The sequence below is a fragment of the Tachypleus tridentatus genome, chromosome 7 (assembly GCF_004210375.1).
Source record: "Tachypleus tridentatus isolate NWPU-2018 chromosome 7, ASM421037v1, whole genome shotgun sequence".
NCBI classification, from domain to species: Eukaryota; Metazoa; Arthropoda; class Merostomata; order Xiphosura; family Limulidae; genus Tachypleus; species Tachypleus tridentatus.
In genome coordinates this window covers 4,789,996-4,807,003 of record NC_134831.1, presented here as the reverse complement: position 1 = coordinate 4,807,003, position 17,008 = coordinate 4,789,996, and the positions used below count along the sequence as shown (strand labels likewise).

Here is a 17,008-nt window from a genome sequence, read left to right as displayed (position 1 = left end):
TGCATTGTGGTTCTATAAATAACAGCATACATCATTTTTACGGAATGAACTGTTGCATCTGGAAACAGAAAAAAAAAAACAGTAGAAGGTCCTCACCAAGTTGATTTGGAGAGTCGGTAGTGCTATACAAGATTGGAATTCTGATGTTATTGTTGGGGTGTTAAAAAAAAAAAAAAACTATAGAAAATTTAATTATCCCAGTGTCACTCACGAGACATTCACGGTTAAATATTTTCTTAATCTGACCGAGTTGGATTTAAGCCAGAATCTTATAAACAGAATGGCCAACGCATCTGATATTCTTTCTAAGGAGGTTTCTCCAGGATAAAATCCAGGCTCCTACAACAGTCCTTATCAAAATAGAAGAAACGTATCAGTAACGTCCGAAACGTTGATAACAAACAGTGATTATAGGGTTATCTTAAAGGAAGGACATGAGTAAACATGCAGTCCGCGAGTCTCCCACGAATTTAGGGGTGTGTGTGATCAGTCAAGGATTGTTTGTTTGTTTTGAATTTCGCACAAAGCTACACGAGGGCTATCTGTGCTAGCCGTCCCTAATTTAGCTGTGTAAGACTAGAGGGAAGGCAGCTAGTCATCACCACCCACCGCCAACTCTTGGGCAACTCTTTTACCAACGAATAGTGGGATTGACCGTACATTATAATGCCCCAACGGCTGAAAGGACGAGTAGGTTTGGCGCGACGGGGATGCAAACCCGTGACCCTCAGATTACGAGTCGCACGCCTTAACACGCTTGACCATGCGGGGCCCGTCAGGCAAGGAAGAAAATATAATAAATTAAGAGTGCCTACAGACCATAAAATATAATAAATTAAGAGTGCCTACAGACCATAAAATATAATAAATTAAGAGTGCCTACAGACTAATAAAATATAATAAATTAAAAGTGCCTACAGACTGACAAAATTCCGAAATTAAATGAGCTCAGTTTTCATTTGATTTATTTTATTTCTACTTTAGTTGTTTGTTTCTTTAAAGTTAAGCCCAGAGCTACACAAGTGGCTCTCTGTGCTCTGCCCACTTCAGGTATCGAAACCCGGTTTATGTCGTTGCAAGTTCTTAGATATACTGCTGTACTACTGTGATCGTTCCGCTTTACTGATTATTGTATACTAGCCAAATTATTTGTTCCATAAACGGCTATCCTAATAACTTGAGAAACAAAGAAGTTTATATTAAAGCCATTTTAAAAAAATCAGTTTTCGTAATATTAGTTTTCATTTAAATTACTAATTTTTAAAAGAAAAATGATACCATCTAAATTAAACTTCTTGATATACCACACTGAGAATCATGGTGATGAACTCTACATGGAATTCTTGCATTCTCTCTCTCACCTTCTCACTCAGTGGATGTGTTTCAATTATTCTAGCTCTTTCAACTTCAAATCTTATTTCTTTTTTATCCTGCGCCCGTCATGGCCAAGTGTGTTAAAGCGTAGGACTCTTAATATGAAGGTCGAGGGTTCGAATCCCTATCGCACCAAACATGCTTGCCCTTTAAGCCATGGGGGCGTTATAAAGTGACAGTCAATCCCACTATTCGTTGGTAAAAAGTACCCAAGAGTTGGCAGAAGGTGATTATGACTAGCTGCCTTCCCTCTAGTATTACACTACTAAATTAGAGACGGCTAGCGCAGATAGCCCTCGAGTAACTTTGCTGGAAATTCTAAACAAACAAATAAACTTTTATCCTGTATTTATATCTCTTCTTATCTGCTTTTCTAACCAATTGTTTTCAGCGTTGTTGGTCTCTCCTGTTTTGATTCGGTTATTCTACGTTTTGCTTTCCTTGCATCCTCCGAACTGGTATTTTGATAAAGGTTCAGACGTTGTTTTTTATAGCATCTCGTATTCACCAAACGAGAGCTTAAAGTCATTTATTGAATTTTATACCACGGGAGGCGATCAGTTCTAGTTATCAACTTCCCTACTAGAAATCCCTCACTGGTACAATGATAAGTCTACGGATTTACAATGCTAAAGTCAGGGGTTCGATTCCCCTCGTTGTACTTAGCAGATAGTTCGAAGTGGCTTTTCTATAAAAAACACACACACACAAATGTGCATCTTCTTTGTGAAAACCGTAGTAGGAGTTTCACTCCCTCATTGTCATTTCTGAGGACGTAGGGTTCATCATGTCAATTTTGGTGGTGATTGGTCAAACAAACGTACAGTTTCCATTATATATATATATATTAGATGGAGTCTAATTAGATATTAAATTAAATAGGTTCGTTTGTTCCTTTGTAATTAAGCACAAAGCTACACAAAGAGCTATATATGCTGTGCTCACCACGTGTGTCGAAACCTAGTTTCTAGCGTATTAAGTCCGCGGACATGCCACTGGGGAGTAATTAAATAGGAGTAACCCCCCTCATACCATGTCATTTTATATTACTTTGTCAAGTTTGTTGCTGATTGGTCAAGAAATAGGGAAAGATGTAAGGAACAGACACACACAGACATACTAACTATATTTTATGGGGTCCAACCCTCAAATCCGGCTATTTATCCCTCCCTGTCATTTCTAGGTACCGTAGCAGTCACTCATGCTACGTTTGGTAGAGGTTGAAGCCAAATCATTTGGTAAAATCCTCTATGTTCTTTGGTTTTGAAATCATAATCAGAAGAAAAAAAAGTGTAAAAAACAAAATTTCGCTTATATATATATAATGTATATCTATATAGACATATGAGTAATCACCGCTGTAAACTAGCTACAGCCTTCAACAAACAACGTAATACAATATGTCATTTGATAAATTAAAATCTTGGCTTTCTATTGGCTATAAATAATACAGTGTTAAACGTAAGAGAGGATGTGGCAGGTGAATGTGGCACAAGGGTGTTTCAGTTTCTATTTTATAACTCTGTAAGCAAAGACAGAGCTTCGTTTGAGCAATGACGATGTTACAGTGAGTAATTTACGTTAAAATTTGTACTTATTGGAGGGTTGGTGAATAAATTAGGAAAGAAGGGATTTCTTAGACAAAAAATATCACATTTTTCCCACTAGGGGAAATTCGAGATTTTTTAAACGTCACATCATAAATTCAAAAAATTAAAACTTATTTGATATTAGTTTGTTTTGAATTTCGCACAATGCTACTCGAGGGCTATCTGTGCTAGCCGTCCCTAATTTAGCAGTGTAAGACTAGAGGGAAGGCAGCTAGTCATCACCACCCACCGCCAACTCTTGGGCTACTCTTTTACCAACGAATAGTGGGATTGAACGTCACATTGTAACGCCCCACGGCTGAAAGAGCGAACATGTTTGATGCGACCGGGATTTGAACCCGCGACACTCGGATTACGAGTCGAACGCCTTAACCCGCATGACCATGCCAGGCCTGTTTGATATTAAAAACACTATTTTCATATATATACTACATGGCCAAAAGTTATGTTGATACCCGATCATCACATCCATAGTGCTTGTTGAAAATTTCATTCCAACGCAATGGACATTAATATGGAGTTGGTCCCACCTTTGCTATTATAACAGCCTCCCCTCTTCTGGGAATGTTTTTCACTAGATTTTGGAACATGGCTGCGGGAATTTGCTCCTATTCAGCCACAAGAGCATCAGTGAGGTAGGGCACTGTTGTCTGTCGAGGACGTCTGGCTCGCAGTCGGCGTTCAAATTCATCTCCAAGGTGTTCAAGTTCTTCCACACCAACCTCGGCAAACCGTATCTTTATGGACCTCACTTTGCGCACGAGGGCATTGTCATGCTGAAACAAAAAAGAGCCTTCCTTAAGTTGTTTCCACAAATTTGAAAGCATACAATTCCCTAGAATGTCATTGTATGTTGTAACGTTAAAATTTCCCTTCACTGGAACTATAGAGCCCAACCTAAGCCATGCAAAAACAGCCCCAGCTCATTATTCCTCCTCCACAAAACGTTATGGTTAGCACTAAGCATTCAGACAGGAAGCATTCTCGTGACATCTGACAAACCCAGATTTGTCCATAAGACTGCCAGATAGTGAAACGTGATCCATCACTTCAGAGAACGCGTTTCCACTGCTCCAGAGTCCAATGGCAGTGTGCTTTACACCACACTAGCCGACGCTTGTCATTGTGCATGGTGATGTTAGGCTTGTGTGTGGCTGCTCAAGCATGGAAACCCATTTCATGAAGCTCCTGATGAACGGCTCTTGCGCTGACGTTGCTTTTAGAGGCAGTTTGGAACTTGGCAGTGAGTGTTGCAACTGTGGACAGTCGATTTTTACGCGCTTGAACATTCAATGGTCTCGTTCTGTAAGCTTGAATGGCCTACCGCTTCGTGGCTGAGTTTTTGTTGCTCCTAGACGTTTCCACTTCATAAAAACAGCACTTACAGTTGACCGGAGCAGCTCTAGCAGGGCAGAAATTTGAAGAACTGACTTGTTGTAAAGGTGACATCCTATGACAGTGTAACGTTCAAAGTCACTGAGCTCTTCAGTACGACTCATACTACTACCAATGTTTGTCTATGGAGATTACATGGCTGTATGCTCGATTTTCTTCACCTGTTAGCAATGGGTGTAGCTGAATCCACTAATTAGAAGAGGTGTCCACATACCTTTGGCCATGTAATGTATATACATAATCCCGAAACGTATCCAGTGCCAACGAGGCCTTTGGTACAATGAAAAGACTCATCAGATCAGTTGAATAACGATAGACGTAGTAATGATCTAGACTGTATTTATACCATGAACTATTAACAAGTGGATTGTAATTCTTAACAGATATATTTAACCTGTTCAGAAATCTGGTTTTAAGGAAAAGAATAATAACATAATATAATTTACTCATTTTTATTTTTAACATCAATGTATTTGTTATTTATTATTACGTTTAATATCAATAATTTATTTTTATTTTCAACATCAATAATATATTATTATGAATGAACGTCGTTATCGGCGTGGCATGGCCAGGTAATTAAGGCACTCGACTCGTAATCCAAGGGTCGCGAGTACGAAAACTCGTCACACCAAACATGTTCGCCCTTTCAGCTGTGGGAGCATTATAATGTTTCAGTCAATCCCATTATTCGTTGGTAAAAGAGTTGCCCAAGAGTTGGCGGTGGGTGGTGATGACTAGCTGCCTTCCTTCTAGTCTTACACTGCTAAATTAGAGGCGGCTAACGCAGATAGCCCTCGTGTAGCTTTACACGAAATTCAAAAAGCAAACAAACAATAACGTCGTTATCACTCAAAATTGGCTCAGCACTAAACTAGTTTTAAGCTGTTCTCTAGCGGAAGCAGATAAAATTTTAGACTAATCAAAGTTATGTAAAATAACTTGATTAGGCTTAGTACCGTGTGAAAAAAATCATCGTTTTATACACTTATTGATGTATTGTGACCTAAATACAGTTGAAATAAACACAAAAATAAAGTGAAAAACCAAATGTTCTTTGACTCTATATTTTAAGAGACAGAGCTCATATTATTCAAATATCTCATACTATATTATAGAAGTGCAGGTTTTATCCTTGACATGTATATTCACTACTTCAAACTCGTTGAACGTCAAATTTCTTTTTTATATTAAGTGCTCGTATTTCCCTTTATTTAACCAATAAATCCACAGTGATTTTGAACACGTGGATAAATATAAACTTCACTCTATATTATCTACAACAACATATCGTAAAGTTTAAAACACTTGCTTCAGGTCCGGACAATATTTTTCAGTACCAGAGGGCCTCTTGCTAATTCACGATCTGTCACTCTTTCTACACCACACAAAACGTTTTATTGTACTAACCTTTCTTTAGATACTGTTGTGATTTAGCAGGGTCATAAACTTCTATGTCTTCTACACATATGATAAGGTACTTCCCGTCGTCCAGTAGTTTTTGTTTTCCCATGTAACGTGCGAAGTCCACCAAAGCATCGATGTCAGCCAGGATAATATAGACTGTAGAGAGAGATGAAACATTGTCATCCTTGTATGGTATATAATTATGTTAAAATTATGTAAACACTCAGGTACAATATTTCTTGGACAGAAAAAAGAATACAGTGTGTTTTGTAGGTGTTGTGTTTGTTTCTTTCAATGATTCAGACGATTGATTTCATTATGAATATTTTCAGTAATTCTGTTGGCTTACACTAATCAGATTTCAAAGAAGTGAAAAACGTTGCTGTAACGTAATTATTACGTTACAGTTTTAGCATTTCGACAAAACTTTAAAGGTATAGAATATTGCGACTTCCTAATTGTGCTATATTATAAAAAAACTGTGGAGGTTTGTTTGTTTTTGAATTTTGCGCAAAGCTACACGAGGGCTATCTGCGCCAGCCATCCCTATTGTAAGACTAGAGGGAAAGCAGCTAGTCATCATCACTCACCTCCAACTATTGGGCTATTCTTTTACCAACGAATAGTGGGACTGACCGCCACGTTATAACGCTCCCACGGCTGAGAGAGAGAGAATGTTTGATGTAACAGGTATTCAACCGTGTGACCCTCGGATTACGAGACCAGTGTCTTAACCATCTGAGTTTGGGCCTCACCTGGGGAACCACAAATCGGCCCGGCATGTTAAGAAGTGCGACTCGTAATTTGAGGGTCGCGGGTTCGCATCCCCGTCGCGCCAAACATGCTCGCCCTTTCAGCCGTGGGGGCGTTATAATGTGACGGTCAATCCCACTATTCGTTGGTAAAAGAGTAGCCCAAGAGTGGGCGGTGGGTGGTAATGACCAGCTTCCTTCCCTCTAGTCTTACACTACTAAATTAGGAACGGCTAGCACAGATAACCCTCGAGTAGCTTTGTGCAAAATTCAAAAACAAACAAACAAATTTAACCATCTAGCCATGCCGGGCCTCTAGGGTGATTTACGATAGCAACATATCTTGAGGTTATTTTTCTATTCCTCGGTTCTCAGTTCCCGAGAACACCACATAAAATGAGTAGCAACAAACTGGACAAACGTTATTTGTTTATTTATACTTTGAAATTTCTCAGCTGGATCAAAAATACAAAATCTGCTGTTTAGAAAGTTTCGTCAGAAAGGTTTACCTGAAAAAAAAATTAGTGTCATACTGTTATTAATGTATTCTACATCCCGCGATTAGTCAGAAGTAATTTTCACTTAGTCTTAAAGCCCTAAAACTCAAGGTTCGATCCCGCGGCAGAAGGAGCCCACATTTCTCCCATTGTGCAACTTCATCCACGTGTTCTTATATATGAACTCAACAAATAGTCACTCCTTCACACGAAAACAGATGCACAAATACAATATTTTGGTTTTGGATTAGACGTAGTTAGGAAATAACTTAATTAAGGCACTCGACTCGTAATCTGATGGTCGTGGGTTCAAATCCCCGTCACACCAAACATGCTCGCCCTTTCAGCCGTAGGAGCGTTATAATGTTACGGTCAGTCGCAGTATTCGTTGGTAAAAGAGTAGCCCAACAGTTGGCGGTGGGTGGTGATGACTAGTTGCCTTCCCTCTAGTCTTACACTGATCATTTAGGGATGGGTAGCGCAGATAGCCCTAGTGTAGCTTTGCACGAAATGCAAAAAAACAAATAACTTCAAGAACGCATAGAGAGTTAGCTAGCTAATGAATCGTCTCATTACAAACAGTAAACATATAATAGTCCTAAAAGAGATTTTTATCATTATTCTTTCAGACAACAAAAGTTTCTCTAACTAAATGTATAAAAAATACTATTTTTCTAAGTGTATATATATATATTAGGTAATATATTTAATATATCTAATCCTTTAATCTGATTGTTGTCTGTCTAAGTCAGAATCTTACATAATTTCAACGTTACATGTGTAGAATACCAGTCATCAGAGAGAGCTGGATATCATGGGATCGTTAATAACATGAAAGTAAATGACCACGAAAAGGTTTAGTTTGAAATCCTATCTCTTTTAGTGAACCTAAAATCGTACATTACTCACGGGATGACCTGATACAATGTCAGCTCTAACGAACATTTGTGATTTGACCAGATGACCAGCCATTCACCTCTCTCTTTCCCACACATTTCATTTTCCAGGGATTTTCCCTTTCTAGGATTCCGATACAACTTTAAATGTATATAAAAGGATCTTGTAATTTCCTGATTGTGCTGTATTATAAAGATTAGTGTGGTATACGATAGCAGCTAACACTTTACGTTCTTTTCCTATTCCTCAGTCCTCAAGAACACCAGGAATATAATTATGTTTTGATTCTAATCAAGTGAGAAAATAATTAAGCAGTCTCAATTAAGGAATTTCTGCCCTTAAATAACAAAAACGATGACAGTTTCTGTATATTATGTTCTGATTTGATTGGCTTGGCTTATGGCTTCATGTTTTAGTTTTACTGGCATGTCATTTCTGTATATTATGTTCTGATTTGATTGGCTTGCCTTACGGTTTTATGTTTTAGTTTTACTGAAAGGCCATCTCTGTAGCATACCTTATCTCTATGTTCTGACTTCATTGACCTACTTTACGGGTTTATATTCTAGTTCGATGGTCTGTCTTATAGCTTTATGTTCTAATTTGGTTGGCCTGCCTTGTGGCTTTATGTTCTGGTTTAATTGGCATGCCTTATGGCTCTATGTACTGACTTCAATTAACCTTCTTTATGGCTTTATGTTCTGGTTTGATTAGCATGTACTATTACTTTATGTTTTGATTTAAGTGGTATGTCGTATGTATTTAAGTTCTGGTTTTATTTCCCTTTCTTATAACTCTATATTCTAGTTTGATTGGCCTGACTTACAGCTGTGTATTTTGGTTTGATTGGCCTGAATTACAACCGTATATTCTGGTTTGATTAGCCTGACTTATAACTGTATATTCTGGTTTGATTGCCCTTACTTGTAACTGTATATTCTAGTTTGATTGGCCTGATTTATAACTGTATATTCTGATTCGATTGGCATGACTTACAGCTGTGTATTCTGGTTTGATTGGCCTAACTTTTAGTCGATTTTAATTCCACACAAAGCTGCTAGGGGGCTATCTGCGTTAGCTGTCCCTAACTTAGAAGTGATAGATCAGCGGAAAGGCATCTAGTCAACGCCACCCACCGTCATTTCTCGGGCTACCCTTTTATCAACAAGAAATGGAATTGATTGTTACGTTATAACGCCTCTGGCTAAAAAGGCGAACATGTTTGATGACGGTTACTAGAACATACAAACCATAGCTGGCGAATCGAGTGCCCTGACCGCTAAGCCTAACCAAACGGCTCCTTCTAGGTCATGTTTTACACTCTCAATTTTATATCCTATTTGTATATATTTGAAAAACACAGCTGTAATGCAAATAAATGTTGCTTAGCAATGTTTTTATTCCCTATGAAACGTAAATATTATTATATATCAGACAATACTGTAGTTAATTCGATTTCTTCAATAGTGCTTCATACGTGTATATGATTATATGAAGTTACAATCAACAACGCAGAGACACTTCAGTTTCTAATTTATAAAATTTGTGTTTTTCTTGCAGGTACGTCTTCAATATATTTTTATGGCTGAAAATACTGCTATCAATTAAATACCGTATATAAACATGGCCACTAAAAGTTTATTACTTTAACTATTTTTACATAATTAGATTGTGTGCACGTGCGAAGACGTGTAGCAAGCGTATGACGTCTAAGTGTGTGAATATGTGCTTTGTTGATGTGACTACGAGTGCGTACTGATGTTTATAAATCGGAAGTAAAGCTAAATGCAAGTATAAGATTTAATGCTGTTTTGAAACTTTTGTTGTTGTTTCTAGCTTTTAAGTCTGACAGAAAATTACTTGCTTATCACGTTTGACTTAATATTAAATGTTTAAATGTTTACGCTTTACATATTCAATTAGACTAGTATCAGGGCTTGCAGTTGGTATCAGTACCATAGAAAACTATGAAATATGACGTAAAATTTCAATATAGTTTCGTCATCAATATTTTGAAGGCATGTTTCTATATTCTTCAATCTTATAGGACTAAAGACCAACCAATGAAAATTTAGAAACCACTTTTCATGCCTACGTCTGACATGCTCTAATTTACAATTTGCTAATAGCTTTTTCTAAGGTCACTGCTATTAAAGTTATAACCAATAGAAAGCCGATATTTCAACTGAAAAATTTATTTCCATGGTCGTCATACCACGTGAGCTTACGGATAATTGCAAATTGAGTTTGATGTGAAAAAAAAAATTACCATGAGAACACATTGGAAAGAATAGCCGTATATTTAAGTGCTCGTGTCACATGATTAGAGATGCTCGAGTACCGATACCAGCAATATGGTACCGCCGGTACTATCGCAAACCCTAACTGGAATTTTAGCCAGACTGTTGCTGTGGCGCTTTTATCGATATAACCAGTATAATGGAATACAGTTAAAACATTTAATAATGTAATTTACTAAATCAGTTCTTTTTATCTTCTGTTTGCACTTTCCATTAACACGATGGTATTTTATGGGCTCGTAACCCTAAAAATTGTGTTCCGGTAACCGACGTGGACAAAGCATGATCAGTCCACTGTGCTTTAAAACGAACCAACGACGTTTCTTTATGGACCACTGTATAACTTTAGCTTTAATTTAAGAGAAATGTTTGTAAAAGTAATAATATACACTTTAGTAAAATTAGAAACAAAAATTCTACCTGAATAAACATTTACTTAAACAAAATGACTTACTTCTTGTTATCTGGTAAGATTCATGAATAATTTGTTTTATATTTTCCTTATGACTTCCACTGATGTAAAATCCTGGTATGTAGTAGGTTTTGGTGATTTGTATATTTTCTTTTTCAGAGAGAATCATTAGAGCTTCTTCCACTTGCTTGTCCCAATGATTCTCTGACACTACCAAAACCACTTTGTTCCAACTGAAGTGTTTTAGTAGGGAAATTACCGATTTGGAGACTTTGGAGCTTGGAGGCAATGTTCGAGCAAACGTTTTATAGATGGTTTTGTTGGAGACTTTTTGGTCGGAACATTTCTAGAAAATATAAACACAGAAAACACCTTTATTAAATATTATTATGGTAGGCTTGATACATTCTACTTTCATTGTTTCTTATTATGTGCTTTTTTTAGAGATTGCTGTGCGTTTTCGTTAGAAATATGAGATACTGCATGAGGTTTTAACCAGAAAACTTTGTTAGTGTCTCAATTCAGAGTTTGAGTTACGTTGTTGTTAACAGTTCTGACTAACAAAAACAATGTGAAATTTAACTGTGTATTAAAATCTCCTGTGTTCTATGGTTTTGAAATTATTATAAGAAAAGAGAATTTGTGAAACGATAGTTTGAAAGATTCACTTGTACTGAGCTTTTATTTATATTATTTCTCTCAAAATATGACTTGATATTACTGAAATAAAACAATTATACTTTTTGAAAAATTAATAAGAAGTGTTGCATTTAAAAACAAAGGCTTATAGCTAGCTTGCTGTTCATAATAAATAATATTACAATATTATATCGTTGTAATACTAGCTACAATATAACAGAAGAACAGCACTGACAATAATCTTCAGGTCCTCTGAACGTCACTGACGTCTGAAACATCTTATGTCAAATGAGCCTCTGAGTGTTAATTAATGCTGTAATATAAAAGCCCCACGAATGTAAATTATGTTTGAGATCAACACACAGTTTATCGTATGAAAGTAAGGCAGCATATTTGTTGTAGGTGGCCTTTTAACTGTGACAGTAAATCTTGATAGTCGGTTAAGATTAGCCAAACAGGTAGTAACTGCTTCTTACTGGTTATCTATTGACTGATCAGCAGTTTCATGTTACGGATTGACCTCTAAGCTGGTCGTTTAGGCCATCCATTGCACACAGTGTCGTTAGATTTTAAATACCACTCACAGAGTCTCAAACAATAGTAGTCTTAGGCTATTAAGAGTAAGACTGAATTCCAACGTTAATAAAAATCAAAACGGCTGGGTATACACTGCAGTATACTGTGGCTTATATAAATCTGCAGTTTCAGATGGTTTTTCATTTGTTTGTTTTTTGAATTTCGCGCAAAACTACACGAAGGCTCTCTGCGCCAGCCGTCCTTAATTTAGCAGTGTAAAACTAGAGGGACAGGCAGCTGGTCAGCACCATCCACCGCTAACTCTTGAGCTACTCTTTTACCAAAGAATAGTGGAATTGACCGTCACATTATATAGCCCCCACGGCTAAAAGGGCGAGAATGTTTGGTGTGACGCTGATTCGAACTCGCGACCCTCAGATTACGAGTCTAGTGCCTTAACCACCTGGCCATGCCGAGCCATTTCTGAAGGAACTATGTCCAGTTATTCATCCCACATTATCAAAAGAAAACATGGAACCCATTAGTGAAGTAAACACTACGGACGTAAGGGTGTAAGTACAATTTTTCTGGCAACAGACTTCCTCAAAAGGCTTATTAAAACGCCCTCTAGTGTTCATATCATGAGAAATCTCTATTTCATTTAGTGTAATGGCCAATACGAAAATTAACAATATCGACTGATGTCCTACAAGTGTTAATTAGTAACATATTAAATAATCAACGTGAACATTCATAACGACTCAAATACGCTTTGCACTGTGACTTGCAATCAGTTGCACTCGGTACGTAACGGTTGTCCGAGTTTGAGTCGATACGTGGACTACAGTTTTACACTTGCTTTGATGCTTCTAGTATTATCTAGCTATACAAATAAACGTATGTCTGTATGTCTGTTCGTTATACGCTTCCACATTTCTTGATTTATCATCACCAAACTTGACACGGTGATACAGGACGACATGAGAAAGGTCAAGGGGGTTAAATCTCCTCTAATTTTGTAAAACTACCAATATTGTGTATCCCTCAACATTAGAATAAAATATGTAACCACTGTTGATAGAAATCTCGAAAACAATATAATATTCTTTTCAACGTTAGTAATTTCATTGCACTTTTAATGTTTATTATGTTAAAATGTACAATTTGATTTGTTATTACAATGTCTTCTTTAGCTTACTTTTGTAAAAGTTTTATAACTGTTTTTATACATGGTCAAAATTGGTTGAATATCCTTGTTTTAGCAAAAACGTGTTATCTAAATTAACCCAAAACAAAAGCACTCTCAAATCAACTTTTAAATGCTCTCAACGTTGCCTGATATTGCATTAATTCATAAACTATATAAATGAGTATGCTATCTACGTATCATAGGTCTAACGTTCGAGTTCGAATATGTCTTTGAATACTCTTTATACGTTCAGTTCTGGAATGATGTAATTGTGATAATTAATCCAGCTTTGTATAGGCAGCGAGTGCAACTGACTCTTTCACAACTTTTCGGGTGCGTTTCTAAATTAGGAACACTTGTGCTCACACCACTGGTATTCCGGACTTGAGTTTTTAGTCCAGATCACGCGTAAGATGTGGTCCAGATTAAAAAAAACAGCCAGACATTTTATAAAATTATTTATTAAAAAGAAGTTCTATCAACAAAATAAAATGTTTAAAAATGAATTTTAAATTTTGTTTTTCTTGAGATAGGATCAGTTGTGAGAACATCAGGCAACCTTCGGAGCTATTTACACAAAACTAAAAATTACCGCAAGTAGACAAGTATTTTGCTCTCCAAAATAAGTCCATCAGATGTACAGCCGGGAATTTTAACGAATTACAACGCAAAAATTCAGCGTTTGGTTTCCCACAGTGAACACAGCAGATAGCCCAGTGTGGCTTTCTCTGCACTCTAGCAAAACAAACCAAAATAAGAATTTTAAAGACAGGTAAATTGAACTGCTTTATAAAAGTTCTTATCTAAATAAAAACAGCCCATCATGGCCACATGGTTAGGGCACTCAACTCAAAATCTGTGAGTCACAAGTTCGAATCCCTGTCTCACCAAAGTTCTCGTGATTTCAGTCGTAAGGGCCTTAAACTGTGACGGTCACTCCAACTATTCGTTAGTAAAAGAGTAGCCTAAGAGCTGGCGGTGGGTGGTGATGACTAGTTGCCTTCCCTCTAGTCTTCTACTGCTAAATTAAAGATGACTAGCACAAATAGTTCTTGTGTAGCTATGCGCTAAATTCACAAACAAATAAAGAAACATTTTACTCAACATTGTTGATTTAGTGGTTGTCATTAAATGATAAACAAAACAATAAACACACTACGTAGAGATACTGAGAAAAAAATGTAACTATGCGTTTCGGAGATACTGGACCTAATGCAAATTTTATGATGGACAAAAGTAATTTTTAATCTTGACATGAACATCATGTTGCACTCGGACTTCTCAGAGCCTGAGTCATCCTGACGTTATCAATTCACAAACATATCTTAAAAACCTATGCTTTTGTAAGTTATGTGATCAAACTTGTAGATATTCGAATGCCGAACATTAATCATCCATAGTATTTTATTCAGATATGTATATAATTAGTAATATTTCTACTAATAATAAACGAGAATCATGAAATATATGTTTACAACACGTTTAGACTAAGTGTCTGGAAATAGCACGAGAAAGAAAACAACCATAATTTAATGAAGATACTAACTTATTTCGAAAGATACAAATATATCACTTTGTTAAACTTAGCATATACTGTTAAAATTATAAGGTTAATGTATAGAATAAAAGCTGCAGTTCAAATTAGACCTGCCAATCATCTGTTCAATACCATATAAGGAGAAACTAACAAGAGACAATTACAACTGAGGGCATTGCTACACGAAACTCTTCAGTAATCCTAATAATTAGAAGAGAAAAGGAATAGGAAAAAAACGTCATTCATAATACCAGTAACTTAAATTCTCTCCGTGTTTTAAACGCTAAAAGAAAGCTAAAAACATTGTTATTCCAAATTGTTTCTAATAAGCAGGCAGAATTATATCGAAGTCATCACTGTACTACACAGTTAATCTGACAGGTTAAAGAAACATCTCTTGATAAGACCAATCACGTTGTTTGAAATTTAAGCCTCAGAAGACAAGAAGCTGACAAAAATAACATGTATATATTAAAGAAAAGCCGGGTGATGACTGGCGATAATTTTGCGCTTTTTAAGGTTAAGTTAAGTAATAAAGTGGGATAACTTTAATAGTTAAATGATAGAATTGCAAGTGTTATAAAAACCACTACAGAGACAAGAAAGCAATATTGAAGGATGTATGCACGTCATTACATCAGAATTTAGACTCTAAATATAACTGGCACAGCCATAGATCATTACACTAATGATAAAGATAACTGGCACAGCCATTAGATTATTACACTAATGATAAAGATAACTGATACAACCATTAGATCATGCATGACTCTAATGATAAAGATAACTGGTACAACCATTAGATCATGACTCTAATGATAAAGATAACTGATACAACCATTAGATCATGACTCTAATGATAAAGATAACTGATACAACCATTAGATCATTACAGTAATGATAAAGATAACTGGTACAACCATTAGATCATGACTCTAATGATAAAGATAACTGGTACAACCATTAAATCATTACACTAATGATAAAGATAACTGATACAACCATTAGATCATGCATGACTCTAATGATAAAGATAACTGGTACAACCATTAGATCATGACTCTAATGATAAAGATAACTGATACAACCATTAGATCATGACTCTAATGATAAAGATAACTGATACAACCATTAGATCATTACAGTAATGATAAAGATAACTGGTACAACCATTAGATCATGACTCTAATGATAAAGATAACTGGTACAACCATTAAATCATTACACTAATGATAAAGATAACTGGTACAATCATTAAATTATTACACTAATGATAAAGATAACTGGCTCGCCTTAAATACCTAATAGAAAATAGCTTAATATTAAAAAAACAAGTTAAGATAAAGACATGAAAGTGATTTAAACCTTTTATACGCTTGAAAAAAAAACCCCTAAACTCTACTTTCCTTTATGTAAGGCTCCATCTGGCAGAATGGTATAATTCGGTTTTCTTTAATTTCGCGGTCATTTATTATGGATTATGTAAGTAAGTCATATGATTTTCATACTTATTTATGTGGGTGTCTGATATTTGCTATAATCGAAGCTTTTGAAGGTCTATCTCGTGGACAATTAAAACTGTCATTTCTTGTAAGTCAACTCGTTTCCGCTTCTGAAAGTCCATAGCGATTGCAAGGGTGTTGAAATTATTTTCTTTTTACAATAAGCAGTAAACACAGAGGTTACATGCTTTAGTCTTTACTATAGTCTGTATTTAAAAGTGATCCAACGAAGACCCTATAATCCCTGTACGTTTCACCCTGTTTAGAATGAATGGTGTAAAATTACAACAGACAATCTGTAGAGTTTGACGTCAGTCTAAGCCACATGAGTAGAAGTGTTTATTTTTCCTAAGAAGAGAAAAACATAGCTTTATGTTATTTAATCAAATTATTAAACGTAGCTCACAAATCTGCCTTAAATATATAAACAAAGAAACCATTATTGTACACCACATAGGCCGACCCACTTTCCCAAAATAGTGTTTTATATATACTCAAAAGCAGTTAGCCCAGAAACCTTACGGCAAGCCACTAGAGGGCGTTATACGTGTAAACGGAAACGTCATCGAAGACAATGATGGCAAAGTTCCATACATTGTCACCAGAGGATATGTTGTCAGGAGCGTGTTGCTACGCCGTTTCTTTTTCAATATTTTGTGTATACTCAGATATTCTCTTATTATTTCAAAGGGAGGAAGATATTTAATTACACAGATATTAAACTAAAATTTCCGAAAGCTAATCACTCCTACTTACTGCAGTGGACCCTATTTTATTGTGTTATAATTAGCTAAGGATAAAGAAAATATGTTTTTTGCCAATACTGCAAAAAAAAACGTTTTTTTTTTAAGTATAAATTAGTCATCAGGAAAAACGACCTACTTTTTATCTAAATTGATGTTTGGATATTAATTAGGGTATTTAAGATTTTAAAAAAAATCTACATAATTTATATTTAATTACTTAATATTCTTTAGTTCC

The 17,008-nt window shown here is 35.9% G+C and overlaps 1 protein-coding gene across 1 annotated transcript in view; it reads right to left on the bottom strand.

Annotated features, from left to right (window-relative positions):
* Nucleotides 1-17,008, bottom strand: part of LOC143255029 (guanylate cyclase 32E-like) — a 91,758-nt gene that overhangs the window by 51,859 nt on the left and 22,891 nt on the right. Inside the window, 2 exon segments of the mRNA XM_076510042.1 lie at nucleotides 5,790-5,942; nucleotides 10,687-10,990. Of these exon segments, the coding sequence (XP_076366157.1) occupies nucleotides 5,790-5,942; nucleotides 10,687-10,990 (457 nt within the window).